Source organism: Trichogramma pretiosum, unplaced genomic scaffold, assembly GCF_000599845.2.
Source record: "Trichogramma pretiosum strain Unisexual culture from Peru unplaced genomic scaffold, Tpre_2.0 scaffold49, whole genome shotgun sequence".
In the NCBI taxonomy this organism is placed as follows: Eukaryota; Metazoa; Arthropoda; class Insecta; order Hymenoptera; family Trichogrammatidae; genus Trichogramma; species Trichogramma pretiosum.
Window position 1 is genome coordinate 885,405 of NW_019640811.1, and position 13,636 is coordinate 899,040.

The 13,636-nt window shown below is 40.8% G+C and overlaps 1 protein-coding gene across 3 annotated transcripts in view; it reads left to right on the forward strand.

Annotated features, from left to right (window-relative positions):
• The window catches only part of LOC106655832 (pleckstrin homology domain-containing family G member 5-like), a 115,955-nt gene that overhangs the window by 12,398 nt on the left and 89,921 nt on the right, over positions 1-13,636 (forward strand). For all 3 annotated transcript variants that reach the window (XM_014376398.1, XM_014376400.1, XM_014376399.2), the window contains exons 4-5: positions 8,994-9,075; positions 9,965-10,052. In XM_014376398.1, coding sequence (XP_014231884.1) covers positions 8,994-9,075; positions 9,965-10,052 — 170 coding nt within the window. The remainder of the gene's footprint in view (positions 1-8,993; positions 9,076-9,964; positions 10,053-13,636) is intronic.

Here is a 13,636-nt window from a genome sequence, read left to right on the forward strand (position 1 = left end):
CTTAATCAGAGAGCCGTTGACCTTTTTATACCTTTACCTTGTTTTTATTGCTCAATTAGGAGACTTTTCGTACGCGACGAAAAAAGTAATCAACGTATACTCGAATTTGATTTTAATCACGCCACTTTACGTACAAAATGCTCGATTGAATCTCTCTCTCTCTCTCCGTTGTTCGCGATCGCTTGGCAGGGCACGGGGAACTTTTCGACATTTCCAAATGCCTCGGCCGATTAAGATCTCTCGAAAACAATGGGTCGATTTATACGAAAGTCTCCCGAACTATATTAACGAAATCGGAGATGATTATAATCGCATCAGCTGCTGCGCGGTACGAGTTCGCCCTTATATATAAGCAAAATTTCTATCGATAAGTTATTACCACGAACCGAAGAAATGTAGAGAATTTAATAAATCTCGAAATCCCTTATATGCGGGTAAAAAGATATCGAACTTTCTTAATTTCCATCGAATATATATATATTGTAAGCTCTATTTTTTGTCCCGCTTTTCTTTTTGCCCCTTCTCCTGTGGCGGTGTGTCTCAATCATCCAGCCGCTACCGCGACTCTATGTACTCGCGCGGTCCCTCTTCGGCTTACCTATATCTTCGTCTCGCTCGGATGCATTGAACCCCCCGCATCGCAGACACACACACATACACCCAGCGACGGGTACTTATATATAAGGAGTTTTCAAACTCGATAAATCTCTTGAAATATTTCTTCGCGGCGCATCGCATAGAGATGAAGAAGAGATGGAAAGAAAGGATAGCGGGTACGGGTGCGAGGGTCGACGTATATAGTTCTTCGCGCTGGGTATTAATTTTATTCGCGACTCGCGAAATCTTTCACTTTCCAATGACGCTCAGCCGATTTCATGCCTCGTCGAACGATAAAGAATTAAAAAAAAAAAAAAAATCATCAGAAGCGATTAAAAAATCGTCTCTAATGTGATTAACGACGAGCTCGAGCAATTTATATATACGTATCAGCGGCACCATAGCACCAGCACCAGCTGCTGCTGTCCCCTCGTGCATCCGCGGCACTATCGCTCGCGCGCCCGGAGAGCGGAAGCGATGAAATTTTCGCTGTAATCGCGTGTAAAGCTCGATACGCGCGCGAGCTTGCAAGCTCTAGCGAGCGAAGAAGATCGAATTATGCACTATACGCTGCGTGCGTGCATGTGCTCGTGCCGCTGCTGCCGTTGCCGAACTTTCACCTAACTCTCTCTCTCTCTCTCTCTCTCTGCCGAGAGTGCATGTACGTGCATGTATGTATTCGTGTGCGCGCTTTGCACGTGTGCATGTGTATAGATATATATAGTGGCCGCGTGTAAATGCGCGTCGGCGAGTGGGAGGTAAGCTTTAACCTAGTGGTTAATTAAATATCGACCTGGTTTTCGTCGACTCTGCGGTAATGCGCCACGGCGCTACATGCACTGTAACGTTTACAGAGTGTATAGAATATTATATACCTGTACAGTCACACGCGCGTGATATATATACGCCCTTGTAATGCCTGCCGTACAGCTCCGCTATGCGATAATTTTTCTTTTATTTTTAATTTTTTTATCCTTCAGGATAGCTCGTGGTTGTGGCGCTCTTTGACGAACAAGCACACAGGCGGGCGGGCTTTCACAAATCGAACGAAGAGCAAAAGTTGCGATATAAGATATTTTATGTAATACGCTCCGAGTGGTTCTTGCGCTCCTTTTATGCCGTCCGGCTACCTGGCTGGAGATCATTAATTAATGTTCGTCGTATACGACATTTGTAAACAATTTCTTTTCGCATTTACTTTTAATTACAAGCGCCCCGCCATTGAGAGATACAGTTTTTCCTTTACAAAATTGAAAATAATTTTCGAATCGTAGATGTAATCAATTCGCTCGCCGTATCCGCATCTCCGCACGCCCTTGAGATTGAAAAGTTTCGAAATGAAAAAAAAAAAGGAAAATCCTTTTCGTTTCCTGATTATAAATTTCGTCATTTTATTCATTAAATATTTTGTTAACAGCTTTTAATAAACCCGGTATAATCATTACTTTTAATCACTGGTAATTCGAGCTTGCGGGGGGGCTCGGGAGCTTAATGCAGATTTCAATTCGCGCAAGAGAGAGAGAGAGAGAGAGCGACGCGGAGGACCATAAAATATGTACTCGGTGATGAGAGTTGCGCTGAAGAGATTGAAAAAGTAATTACACGAAACGAGATTATTTCGAGGCGAAGCAGTAAGAATACAGTATCTATTACACCCTTCCTTCACAACATATATTTTTTATTTTTATTTTTCTCTTCTGCGATGATCCGCGGTATTTAGGCTGCAGAACTCTTTCATTAATATTTTCATCAACATCGATGGATAAACCATTTTGGATAATTTCGAATTTCATAACTCAAATTTTGTTTCATTTCAAATCCGTAACATTGCGAGCGATAAGCCGAACTTATTATTTTTTTTATCTCGAAAATTGTATTCTTGAGTCCCTCTTTCTTGCTCACGTCCCTTCGCCTTTTTTTATTTTTTAAGCGAGACACTATATTTTTATTTCTTGCTCGCTTTGCGCGCGGATAGAAGTAGTAGTAGCATTATCATGGCGTGACTTTTTCACTCGCAGTGCAGCGGAATAAGCCTGATAAGCGTCATCAAAAAATGTTTATACCGCGAATTAAAATTGTTTCTCTCTCTCTCACGAGTGTATATAAGATTTATATTTCAACGTCCCTCTTGCTTCCCGAAACTGGTTGTTGGCCGATTGTTAAAATGCCCGAGATGTAGTCGTGTCAGCTCGAAAGTCCCTGTTATAAATATATATACGAGGCAGCGGCGTCTCTATGCGAGTATAGCACAAGCTCGCCTTTTCACGAGAGAGATAAAGGAAACGCGCGCACGTCCTGTCTTTTTCTCTCGTTCTCTCACTCACCGTTATACATCTCGAGGAAAAGCTAAGCACAAAAAAATTGCGCGAGAAAAATGGATTAAAGTGTCTTCTTTGTGGATTAAGCGAGAGAGAGTGAGTGAGAGAAGACGCGCGTAGTGCGACCGAAAGATATCATTAATTTCTTCGAGAGAAAAATATAGCTGCAGAGAATTTTCATCCCTCCTCCTCCTCCCACTGGTGCAGCTATTTATATTGCAAAAGTATATATTTTTATATCCACTCGAGCGAAGAAAGAATTAAAAAAAAAAACTTACTCTTGTACTTGCGAATATTTCCTGTACCCGAAATTTCTAATCAAAGAGAGGAAGGATATAGAGTAAGAGAGAGTTAGAGGCTGACGTATACAAATACGCTCCGTGTGTATCGAACTTGGTCTATTGAAATCTGCAATTCGCATAGCCCCGGCGCCGCCGCTATACGCGCGCCTTCTGCTGCTCGTGGCATGATTTAGGTTAGACGTAAAATGAACATTTAGATATAGGTTTGTGACATGTACACCCCGCGCGAGCTGGCGCATTTGCGTATACAAATATCCGTATATATACCTCGTTGGTATATATGGGGCAAATTTCCTGAAGTGTCCTAGCGCTCTGCCGCACGGCATTTTTTGGCCGAATCACTCAATTTCTAACTCGCTGTAAAAGTATCAAAACGCCCCTAAAAAAAATAACTAACTAATGATTTCGATAGGAAATTTTCTCAGCTTTCCGATGGTGAGGTCCAATTTCCTGGAATTTTCCATTTTCACCCGGAAAATTGTCATTAAACATTCAGAGCTCAATATCTCGAAAAACGCCACTTTTTTTGCTTTTTTTATTGTTTCAATCGAAAGATGAGGTCTTTTTACATCGGATATGGTAGTTTTCAGAGTGTATTTTTGATAAAAACTAAGGAAAATATGGGAGGTTTCAGTTAGCGCTCGGCCGCTCGGCGTGATTTCCAGCCTTGCGCGGCTCGCTGTAACATGTAACTCGCTCTTATGAGATAGTGATTTGGCTGGAAAAATAAATAAACATATGTTTTCTATAGGAAATTTTTTCAGCTTTCTCATGGTGCAGTCAGATTTTCCGATAATTTACATTTTCACTAGAAAAAGTAGAAAATAAACCTTCAAGTCCATTTTTTCTGGTGAAAATGAAAATTATTGGAAAATCCAACTACACCATGAAAAAGCTGAAAAAATTTCCTATCGAAAACATGTGTTCGTTTATTTTTCCAGCCAAATCACTATCTCATAAGAGCGAGTTACATGTTACAGCGAGCCGCGCAAGGCTGGAAATCACGCCGAGCGGCCGAGCGCTAACTGAAACCTCCCATATTTTCCTTAGTTTTTATCAAAAATACACTCTGAAAACTACCATATCCGATGTAAAAAGACCTCATCTTTCGATTGAAACAATAAAAAACGCAAAAAAAGTGGCGTTTTTCGAGATATTCGAGTTTGAATGTTTACTTGCATTTTCCGAGGTGAAAATGGAAGATTCCGGAAAATCGGACCTCACCATCAGAAAGCTGAGAAAATTTCCTATCAAAATCATTAGTTAGTTTTTTTTTTGAGGGGCGTTTTGATACTTTTACAGCGAGTTAGAAATTGAGTGATTCGGCCAAAAAATGCCGTGCGGCAGAGCGCTAGGACACTTCAGGAAATTTGCCCCATATGTATATTCTCATTCGCGACGCATACACGTGGTATACCCGCACACATAAACACACGTATATACGCAGGTACACACACACACGCGAAAATTCCTAACTCGTATTCGAACTAGGCAGGCAGGCGGGCGGCCGAGGGGGGGGAGCGCATATCTTGGCTACATTGAAATTTTGGTATTTCAATTTCCTTCGAATTATCCACGCGAGTTCGCGTATATGTCAACCTCGAGTATATAGCGGTTCGCGTATATGTATAGAGAGAGAAGCCGCTAGTATAGCAGGCAAGAATTTCCAGCCGAGAGCTTATGCAGCGAATCGCGTTGACATTGATAATTATTAGCCGGCTCTCGCACATTTCATCGTGGCTGCAGAGCTCCGACTTGCACTTATGTACATACACATATCTGCGCCCATACACTCGTTTTGTGTATATATCGCTGTAAAAGCTCGAGATATTTTTGGGTGGGTTGGCTGGCTGTATATATACGATTGATTCACAAACTCTCGCGGGTTATTAAATCGAGCCGATTATGTAATTCGAAAATGAAATTCCCGCGCGTACGCGAATCGCATCGCGCGCAGTCGGATATCCAACGAATCGATAATGAGCCGATTACGTTTAATTATGCTAGCGCGCGGGGGGGCTGATATCGTGTGCGTGTGCGCGCAATTTACGCGCGCGAATTAGTGAGATAATTTTGCTCTCTCTCTTTCCGTCGATCAATGCGTATACATATTGTATAAACGTGTACAAGTGTACGCGGTGCCGCAGCGCAATTACGTGGCTTTCTGCGGGGAAAATGTGTTTCGTCTTTTCATTCTTCGTGCGCCAGAGAGATGCGGGAAAAAAAAATATATATAAAAATTGCTGATCCTCGACGCGTCGGATCGAGCTTTTCCCGACGAGACAAGTTCGACACCTGCTACTGCTGCTGCTGCCGCGTACGTTACTCTTTCTCTCTGCCTCTTGCTCTTCTCTCTCTCTCTCTCTCTCTCTCTCTCTCTCTTTCTCTCTCTCTCCGAGACACGTGCGACGTGATAATAATGCCCGAAATCCTCGAGTCCTCGATCTCGCTCGTATATCACAAGCGCAAAAGTCAAGCGCGCGAATCGTTGCTCGACAGTTTCGCGCGCGCGCGCGCTGATTGGGAGATTGAATTTTTATTGTATTTTTTCTTTTTTTCATTTCGTTCGAATTCGATGCAAGCTCGAGATAGAGAGAGAGACGAGATTTACCCGCCTCGTTTAACGTATACAAATAGCATAATTTACTCTGCGTGTGCGCATTATAATCACGAGCTCGTATAATTGTAGTAGAGATAATCGAGGGGGGTATAGAGGGAGAGTGGGAAAATTTTGCAGCGCAAGCTAAACTAGCAGCAATAGTAGCAGCAGCAGCGGCAGCAGTTCCTGTTACAGGAGAGACCCAGATATATACAGTTTCCCTCGGAGATAAGCGCGCGCCAAGTCCTTACCTGTATCTCTCGCCATGTATATATCTGCTCTATACCTATCCGAACTGTCTGGCAGTTAATGCAGCTGCTGCCGGGCAGGATGTCTCTTCTGTATATACGTATGTATATAAATGCAAGCTTCGAGCACTCTCGCGTGTGTGCGCCTTGCCTCATCTATACCTGCGAGCTATATAAAGACACAAGAGAGAGGGAGAGAGAAACAGATGGACATGGAGGGTAAATCGAACTCTACGTACGTACGTACGTACGTACGAACACGGGGATGGCAATACGGAAATACTCGATGTTGTTTAACGCTCCTCCGAGCGCGTACATAATGCAACAGTCATTTGCATTTATACGTACTCTCCGCTCCGAGTCCTGGGCAGTCGCGTGCCTCGTGCTACATAACTACTACTGTACTATAGCTACAGCTGCCCCCAGGACGACGAATATCTCTGCCCGACGCCTCAGCTGCGCCACGTTATAGCGCGGGGACTGCACGAGGCGCACACTTATACGCGTGTTTGCGCCGCCGCCGCGCGCGAGTCGTATTGTTTCGTTCGAATTTCCACAACGCTTATACATGTATGCGTACGTGTGTATGCGAGTTGAAGAGAACGTATTGATTTCGCAGTGACACGATGATGAATGAGACTTTAATTATTCGTAGCTTCCCGCGGCTTCTCTCGCTCTGCGTGCAGCACTAAGTTTTCGGATGTGTGCGCGAGTGTACGTGTGCAATGCTCTCGATGAAATGCTCGACACAATCAAACACATACGCATCCACATTGTAACAGCTCGAGCTGCGCCGGATAATCAGGGAATTTGCTCGCAGATCGGGAAAAAGGAGATGTGTATTCCTCTGCTGCTTCACGACTGTCACACTCGCTCGGCGTTTTACTCCATTATATGTACATTACGAGAATAGCTAAGCTAGAGCTCCGTGTAACGCATTTCGCACAAAGTTGAAACGCTCCGAGACATTAACGTTGTCTCGGGGAAGAAACACACAGGAGTATTAACCCGCCGCCGTTGTTGTCGCGCGCGATCGACGACAAAATAATTTACGGAAATTAAACGGCGGAGAATGGTTGAGATGAAAATTGACACGACGTTACCGGTGATAGAAATAATAGCGGAAAATAGAGAGCGACAGGATGAAAATAATCGCCATGTTTTTGAGCTTTTCGCGCGGATTTGTTCGCCCAATTTCCAAGCTAAATATACCAATTCAATCGAGGATCTGGTGCCGACAATTTAGGAAAATTGACGTAATTGACAGCATAATTGACGAAGTGTTGATAGTAGCTATTCATCGAAATGCTTCCGATTGATAACTCACGAGTGCTTGTGCGCTATTTTGACTATGCCTGTCGAATTTACCTTATTGCCCTTTCTTTTGTTGAGGAGTTTTACACTTCGTACATGACAATGTGTACAAACGAGTCATGTATGTTTACAAGACATAAATTACGAGTTTTTTATCATAATTGCTTATTACATCAATGCGTTACGTAAATTAATCACTTACTTCGACCGAATAATTTGAATGACAACGAATTGTATGCATCTTGATAAAATCAAACTTCATTTAACATAACTATTATCATTATGATATTGACCTTATGTGCTTCAAAGATGCGTATTTTAAAATATAAAAATCATTATTGAACCATCTTTATCTGACCTCTTTCATTCGATACATTATTGGATATAAATTCAAATTCTTGCTCAACCATATGGAAGTCCACAAAATGTTATTCTATTTCACTTTCAATGCTCGGTTTGCCATGATATCATGCGAACTTTAGAGCAATCGTTTTATCGTAAAATTAACCACAGCAAAGCTATAGGAAATCCATCTGCTTGAAGGTGAATTGATTTTATTCAAATTTTATTACTGAAATAGATTTTTACCGTTCAGTGTCTGATATTGAAAACATAAAAAAAAATTTAATTGGATTTGGTTTTCTGATAACTGTTGTTGCTCTTCTATATACCGGACATTCTGTAAACTAATCACAGATAAGAAACGGGGTTAGACTTATACAATCATTTTCACTTTGCCACTTGCAGATTAGAAAAATAGATACTCGCCATCTAGCGGCCGAGATTAGCTTTAATCATCATATAATTTTCACAAAGTTTCTATCAATGAACGCCAAATATAAATTAGTATTAAATCCTATATTTTTAATAAAAATTGTAAATATTTTAGTAATAATTAGTTATTTTTGCTTCATTATGTGCAATTTATGTAAATAAGTCGGTACTGATACATTAATTTCATGTAAAAGTATCTTGAATAAAACTCAATATCGGTTATTTTAATTTCAATTATTTTTAAATTTCCTTTCTAAAATCCTACAAAAAAAATTTTAAATCATTATTATTGGATCTTTCAAAAAAACACTTCATAAAATCATACTACATATAAATCGATACGGTACGTAGTACATTCATAAAATCTTATGAATAACTAAAATAAAATGAAATTTTAATAAAATCTAAATAAAATTATGATAATTGAATTATAGAAAATATTAGAAAGTATAAATGAAAAATTCTGCGACGGTTAAACAAATATCTTATATGTACACTTGAAATAAATTAATTTTTAAAATTTTTTGAATATAAACACAACTTTTTCATGTGCTGTCTATAAGCAGACGATTTTTCGTATAAATATGCGCCCTTTTGTTGAATACGACGAATAGTATTTTTTGCAATTTCACGTTTCAGATCTATCATTTGATTCGTGAACTACGAAACATATATTCTTGAGCGTAGATTTCGTAAAGTTTCTTTTTTTGATGCATCCCCAAAACGAAACTTCTCTAGTGATCATTTATAGATGGCACCAATATTTGAGTTTGATTTATGACATGAACGATAACTTTTTTTACGTCGAAACAATTTTTCAAAAATTTTTCTCTCGTTTCAGGAGTCAGTTGTTCGAAGACGGCCACACTCTGTTTATGAAATCCCCTTCACGCGTCACAGCGATCATTATGACTCTTCTATAGGTAAAAAATACATCATTAATTTTTGCATTCTACTCATTACTATTAGCGATACATACAGCTCATTGATATTACAAAACAAAAACCTTGAGTAATTTCAAAGATATTACGAAATCTCGTTATGATGATTATTTTTTTGTCTCCGTTATGACTCGTTGCAAAGCTAGCTCGAACGAACGTCCGATTTAACGATATTCCTTTGTTAATGAGACCAGTGGTTGGTTGCGATGCAATTTATATCTGCAAGACCCTCTGGACAGACAATGTAATAGGACAAAGACCTTCTATTTATTTATACCATCGAGCTTGCGTTACATTCTTCGTTAATCCAGGGTTGCTTGTTTATTTCGTTCGCGAATTTTTCGTCATTTTAGCCGTCTTTTTACTCAGCACTTAGCGCTAGAAGCGCTTCAGTGCGACAACAGTCAGACAAATGTAGGAAAAGGAACGTTGTATAAACACACCGCGACCGAGATTTTCTTAGCCGAAGGATTGCACTGCGACATTTACAATCGTAAAGCTCGAATTGAGCAGATTATGCGATTGTAATTATACGAATGGCGCTCTGTAAGAAGTACGAAAAGCAAAGCGAATAGAAAAAAGGGAATAATTTGTTTTGTACAAGCAATCTCGTTAATCTTTTTAATAGCTTGAGCGAGGAAAAAAAGTTTCACGAGCGGCGGAAAAAGAGTTTTGAATTAAAATTCTTTGAATCGTATTTGAAAGGGACCTTTTTCACGCGAATATGTTGAGGTTTCATAATTTTGACCCGTGTGAAATATTTCGAGATCAGAATTTTGATGGTGTTGCTTTATAATTATTAACGGACTGAATTTTCGTTACAGTGTAATCAAAATGCTAATGAAATAATTTACGTTTATTTTATTTACAGATTTAAGTAGGCCTCCGTGCGAGGCCATCAGTCTTCCTGTTCTCACTGATGAGATTGATGGAAATGAAAATGATCAGTCTGCTAAAAGGTAATAGTATTTTTTGAAATAAATTCTATAAAAGGGAAAGAAAAACAACAAGAACTATTAAAAAGTAACAGTAACCATAGACTGGTTTGTTTAAAATCGGTGGAAATTTAATACGTAAGAGTTCTTTTTATAGAGTAAATAAGTGATTTACGAAAGTCATTTATTCGTATTGTTGTCATTAAATAAGACTTTAAAAGAAAATAGATTTTTTCCATCAATTTACCCTTGATTGAAATGTGTAATAGGTGTAAAATCCATTCTTACCTTTACTTTATTCGAAAGAGCTTTTAAAAGCTTTTTTTAGAATTATCTTCCGATTAATTGAAACATAATATTTCAATTGAAATACAAATCTCCAGATATCCAAATATTCTCCTGTAGACATTTCGAATTTGATTGGCGGTTGGTATAGATAAAAAAAAACATTGAAGAATTACCATTTCAATTGAATTGTTATCAAAATAAGGTCTCCTGAAGTTTTATTTGACATATGTTTATTATATCAGATAACATTTGCAGCAGGTATGTGCATAAATATTTGCCGAACGTAATTTATTGGGACTTCGAGACCTAATTCACATTGGTCCTTGACATTTAAAATCATATGTTATAATTGCAATCTTGCTAAAAAAACTGTTTAAATAATAATAAAAGAATAAAATGATTATTTCCCGAAAAATCATACATTCAAAGATAGCTTGATATTTTACATTGAAATGATCGCTAAATAAAAATATATTTAATTTAAATTATTTATTAATTAAATTAATAATCAATAATCAAGCTTACATTAGATCAATAATTTATATGAACCATGGAAATTAGTACAACACGAAACTTTACGTGAATGAGTGCTGAGAGAGTACTCGGTGCCGACCATTAATCATACAATATCAAATTTATTTTTTAGGCAACCCAATCATTTCTTGAATTGTCCCTTTAATGATCATGTCTTATTTTATGATCATACATTTTACCGTCAAATTAATATCTGACTACCGCCAAGATTCGGTAAATAAATGTTTAAGTATTTAATTGATTTATTATAAGCATGGCAAATGACACAGAACCTGAGTCTCTGGTATTTATCTGTTAATTTTACAAATTGACAAAAAAAAGTTTTTAAATTATTTCAGCGGAACTGATCATTCACTGATTGAGTGATCCAAATCCCATTGCACAAAGTTGAGTGCATGTGCTCTTGATTGATATATTGTCGCCCAATAAAAAAGCGCGTCATGCAACTTCGCTTTTTTTTCTTTAATTTTTTTTTTATTAATTTCCCTGTTTAAGTATATGTACCCAGCTGAATTAGATCTGAATTTATTCAATTTCGCTTCGCGTTTTGATTAATTGAGGAGCGAAACTTTATCAGTGTGTACTTACGGAGATTTTGCGGCGACGGCTTCGCGTATAAAAGTGCGTGCGCTTCGACTTGGAGACCAGTTGAGTCTTCGTGCAGTTCCAACGACAATAATGAACTTCAAGAGCTGTCTCGTTTCGCTGTGTCTCGCGGCACTGCTCTGCGGTGCGTCCGCGAGACCAGGACAAGGTATGCCTAATTGAAAAAAAAAAAAATTCGAAGTACTAGCGTCTACTCGCCGCGAAGTGATATTCATTTTTTACACTGTTTTCTTCCTGTACAGGAGTTCTGGGTGTCAGCAAGTCGATCTCCGGTAACGTGTTGATCAAGCTCTCTCCACCAGTGCCAAACAAGTTGGTCGGCCTTCCTCTGTCGCGCAGAGTCTGCCTCATTCGCGGCAATGTCCTCGTGTCCGGCAACGGACCCGTCGTCTCGGAGGCTGCCCTCGCCGCCCTGAACCTGGCCGAGAGCACCTGGCAGGTCGCCGAGGTCGAATCGACCCAGACCCTGCTCGTGGTCGGCAACTTGCTTCTCAACGGTCTCGGCCCGGTCGGTGTCAATACCCTGGTGCTGACCAACGGCGCCTTGAGGAAGGTCATCATCCCTGGCCGCGCACCCGTCTTGGTCTACGGTCAAATCTTGATCCTCGGCAACGGAGTCGCCAAGGACAACCTCGCACCACTGGCTCAGGGACATCCTTGGGGACCGGGTCCAGTTGTCGAGGCACCCGCCGAAGGCATCTCTCCCAACCAACTCGACGCCCTTCTCGGCCAGGTCCTGAAGCCCAGCGACGTAGCCCAGAACCAAGCCGGAGCCCACGGTCAAGCCCAGGGTCCCCGCCCAGCTGCTCCTGCCCAGAAAGCCCCTGGCCAAGGTCACGTCGAAGGCAAACCCGTGGTGTCCAACGCCCAAGCCAAGGGCGTCGCCGGTGACAACAGCAAGGCCCAGGCCAACTCCGCCGCGGCCGCCAAGGGCGGCAACAACGCCGACGTCCAGGCCAAGGCAGGCAGCGACGCCAAAGCCGGAGCCGGTAGCGTGTCCAACGCCAACGCCGACAGCCAGGCCAAGACCGGCAACAACGGCAAGGCCGACAGCGAGTCCGCCGCCAAGGCACAGGCCGGCGACAACGGCGCCGCCAACTCCAAGGCCAAGTCCCAAGCCCAGGCCGGTAAGAACGGCGTGGCCGACTCCGACGCCACGTCCATCTCGCTCGTCGGCGTCAACGGCTCCGCCACCTCCGACGCCAACGCCAAGGCCCAGGCCGGCGACAACAGCCAGGTCAACGCCAACGCCGTCGCCGTGGCTGCCGCCGCTTAGACTCGTGCCTGCTTCGGGCCCGACGAATGTTGTGTAAAAATTTGTGATACGTTACTCTGTGATTGTCGTGTTAAAAAACAAAGCAAAAAAAAAACGCAACGAAGAAAAATGTCTGACTTTTTGTAAATGTTAAGTTTTAGTCCACAAATAAACGTTCGAAAGGACAATTAACTTGAAAATAAAAAATAGTTGTTATTCCACTGTTCCTTTCCTGGTAGAAATGTTCAACACTTTATGACTCATTTTTGGACAACTAAAAAGTGTCTTGGGCTTGAAAGGGTCGTTAAAACAGGACACATACTAAAAAAACGAGTATTCCCACATTTTTCCCTTCCTTCCTTCTATCGTTTCAAGTTTTTTTAAAGATTTTGTGCTTCGATGCGGATAAAATAGACGATTTTAAAACCATGCCTCTTATACAGTTATTGTTACCTTGCCACTTGCAGATTTTCTCTGTCAACGGAACTCGCCATCTAGTGGTGGTAGCTCAAAGTGTTTGTTTGTATCAAAATGAACTGGTTTAAATTTTTTAAAATAATTGAGGGCAATCAATATTTTGAACTTGATTGAATTAACAAAATCGCCTAAATGATTAAAAATTATATTTGAAAACATTTAAAGCGGTCACTTCTTGGTCATTAACACATTAGCGCATATGTTGATTATTTTTACCAGAGTTGTGGTGAGTGATAATCTCGTGAAAGAATTCCATAAACCCTTGTAATCTCGATCCACCATAGTAAATTCCCTTCTAATAATGAAATACGAAACAACGAACTGTAAGCAACGACTTATCAGATATTAACAAGGCACCTCCCGGGTACATCGCAAGCAGCGGTTGTCTTTTGTGGCCTGTCTTAGCTGCGACCAACGCGTGTCTCTGTCTCTACAATGCATCTCTGGC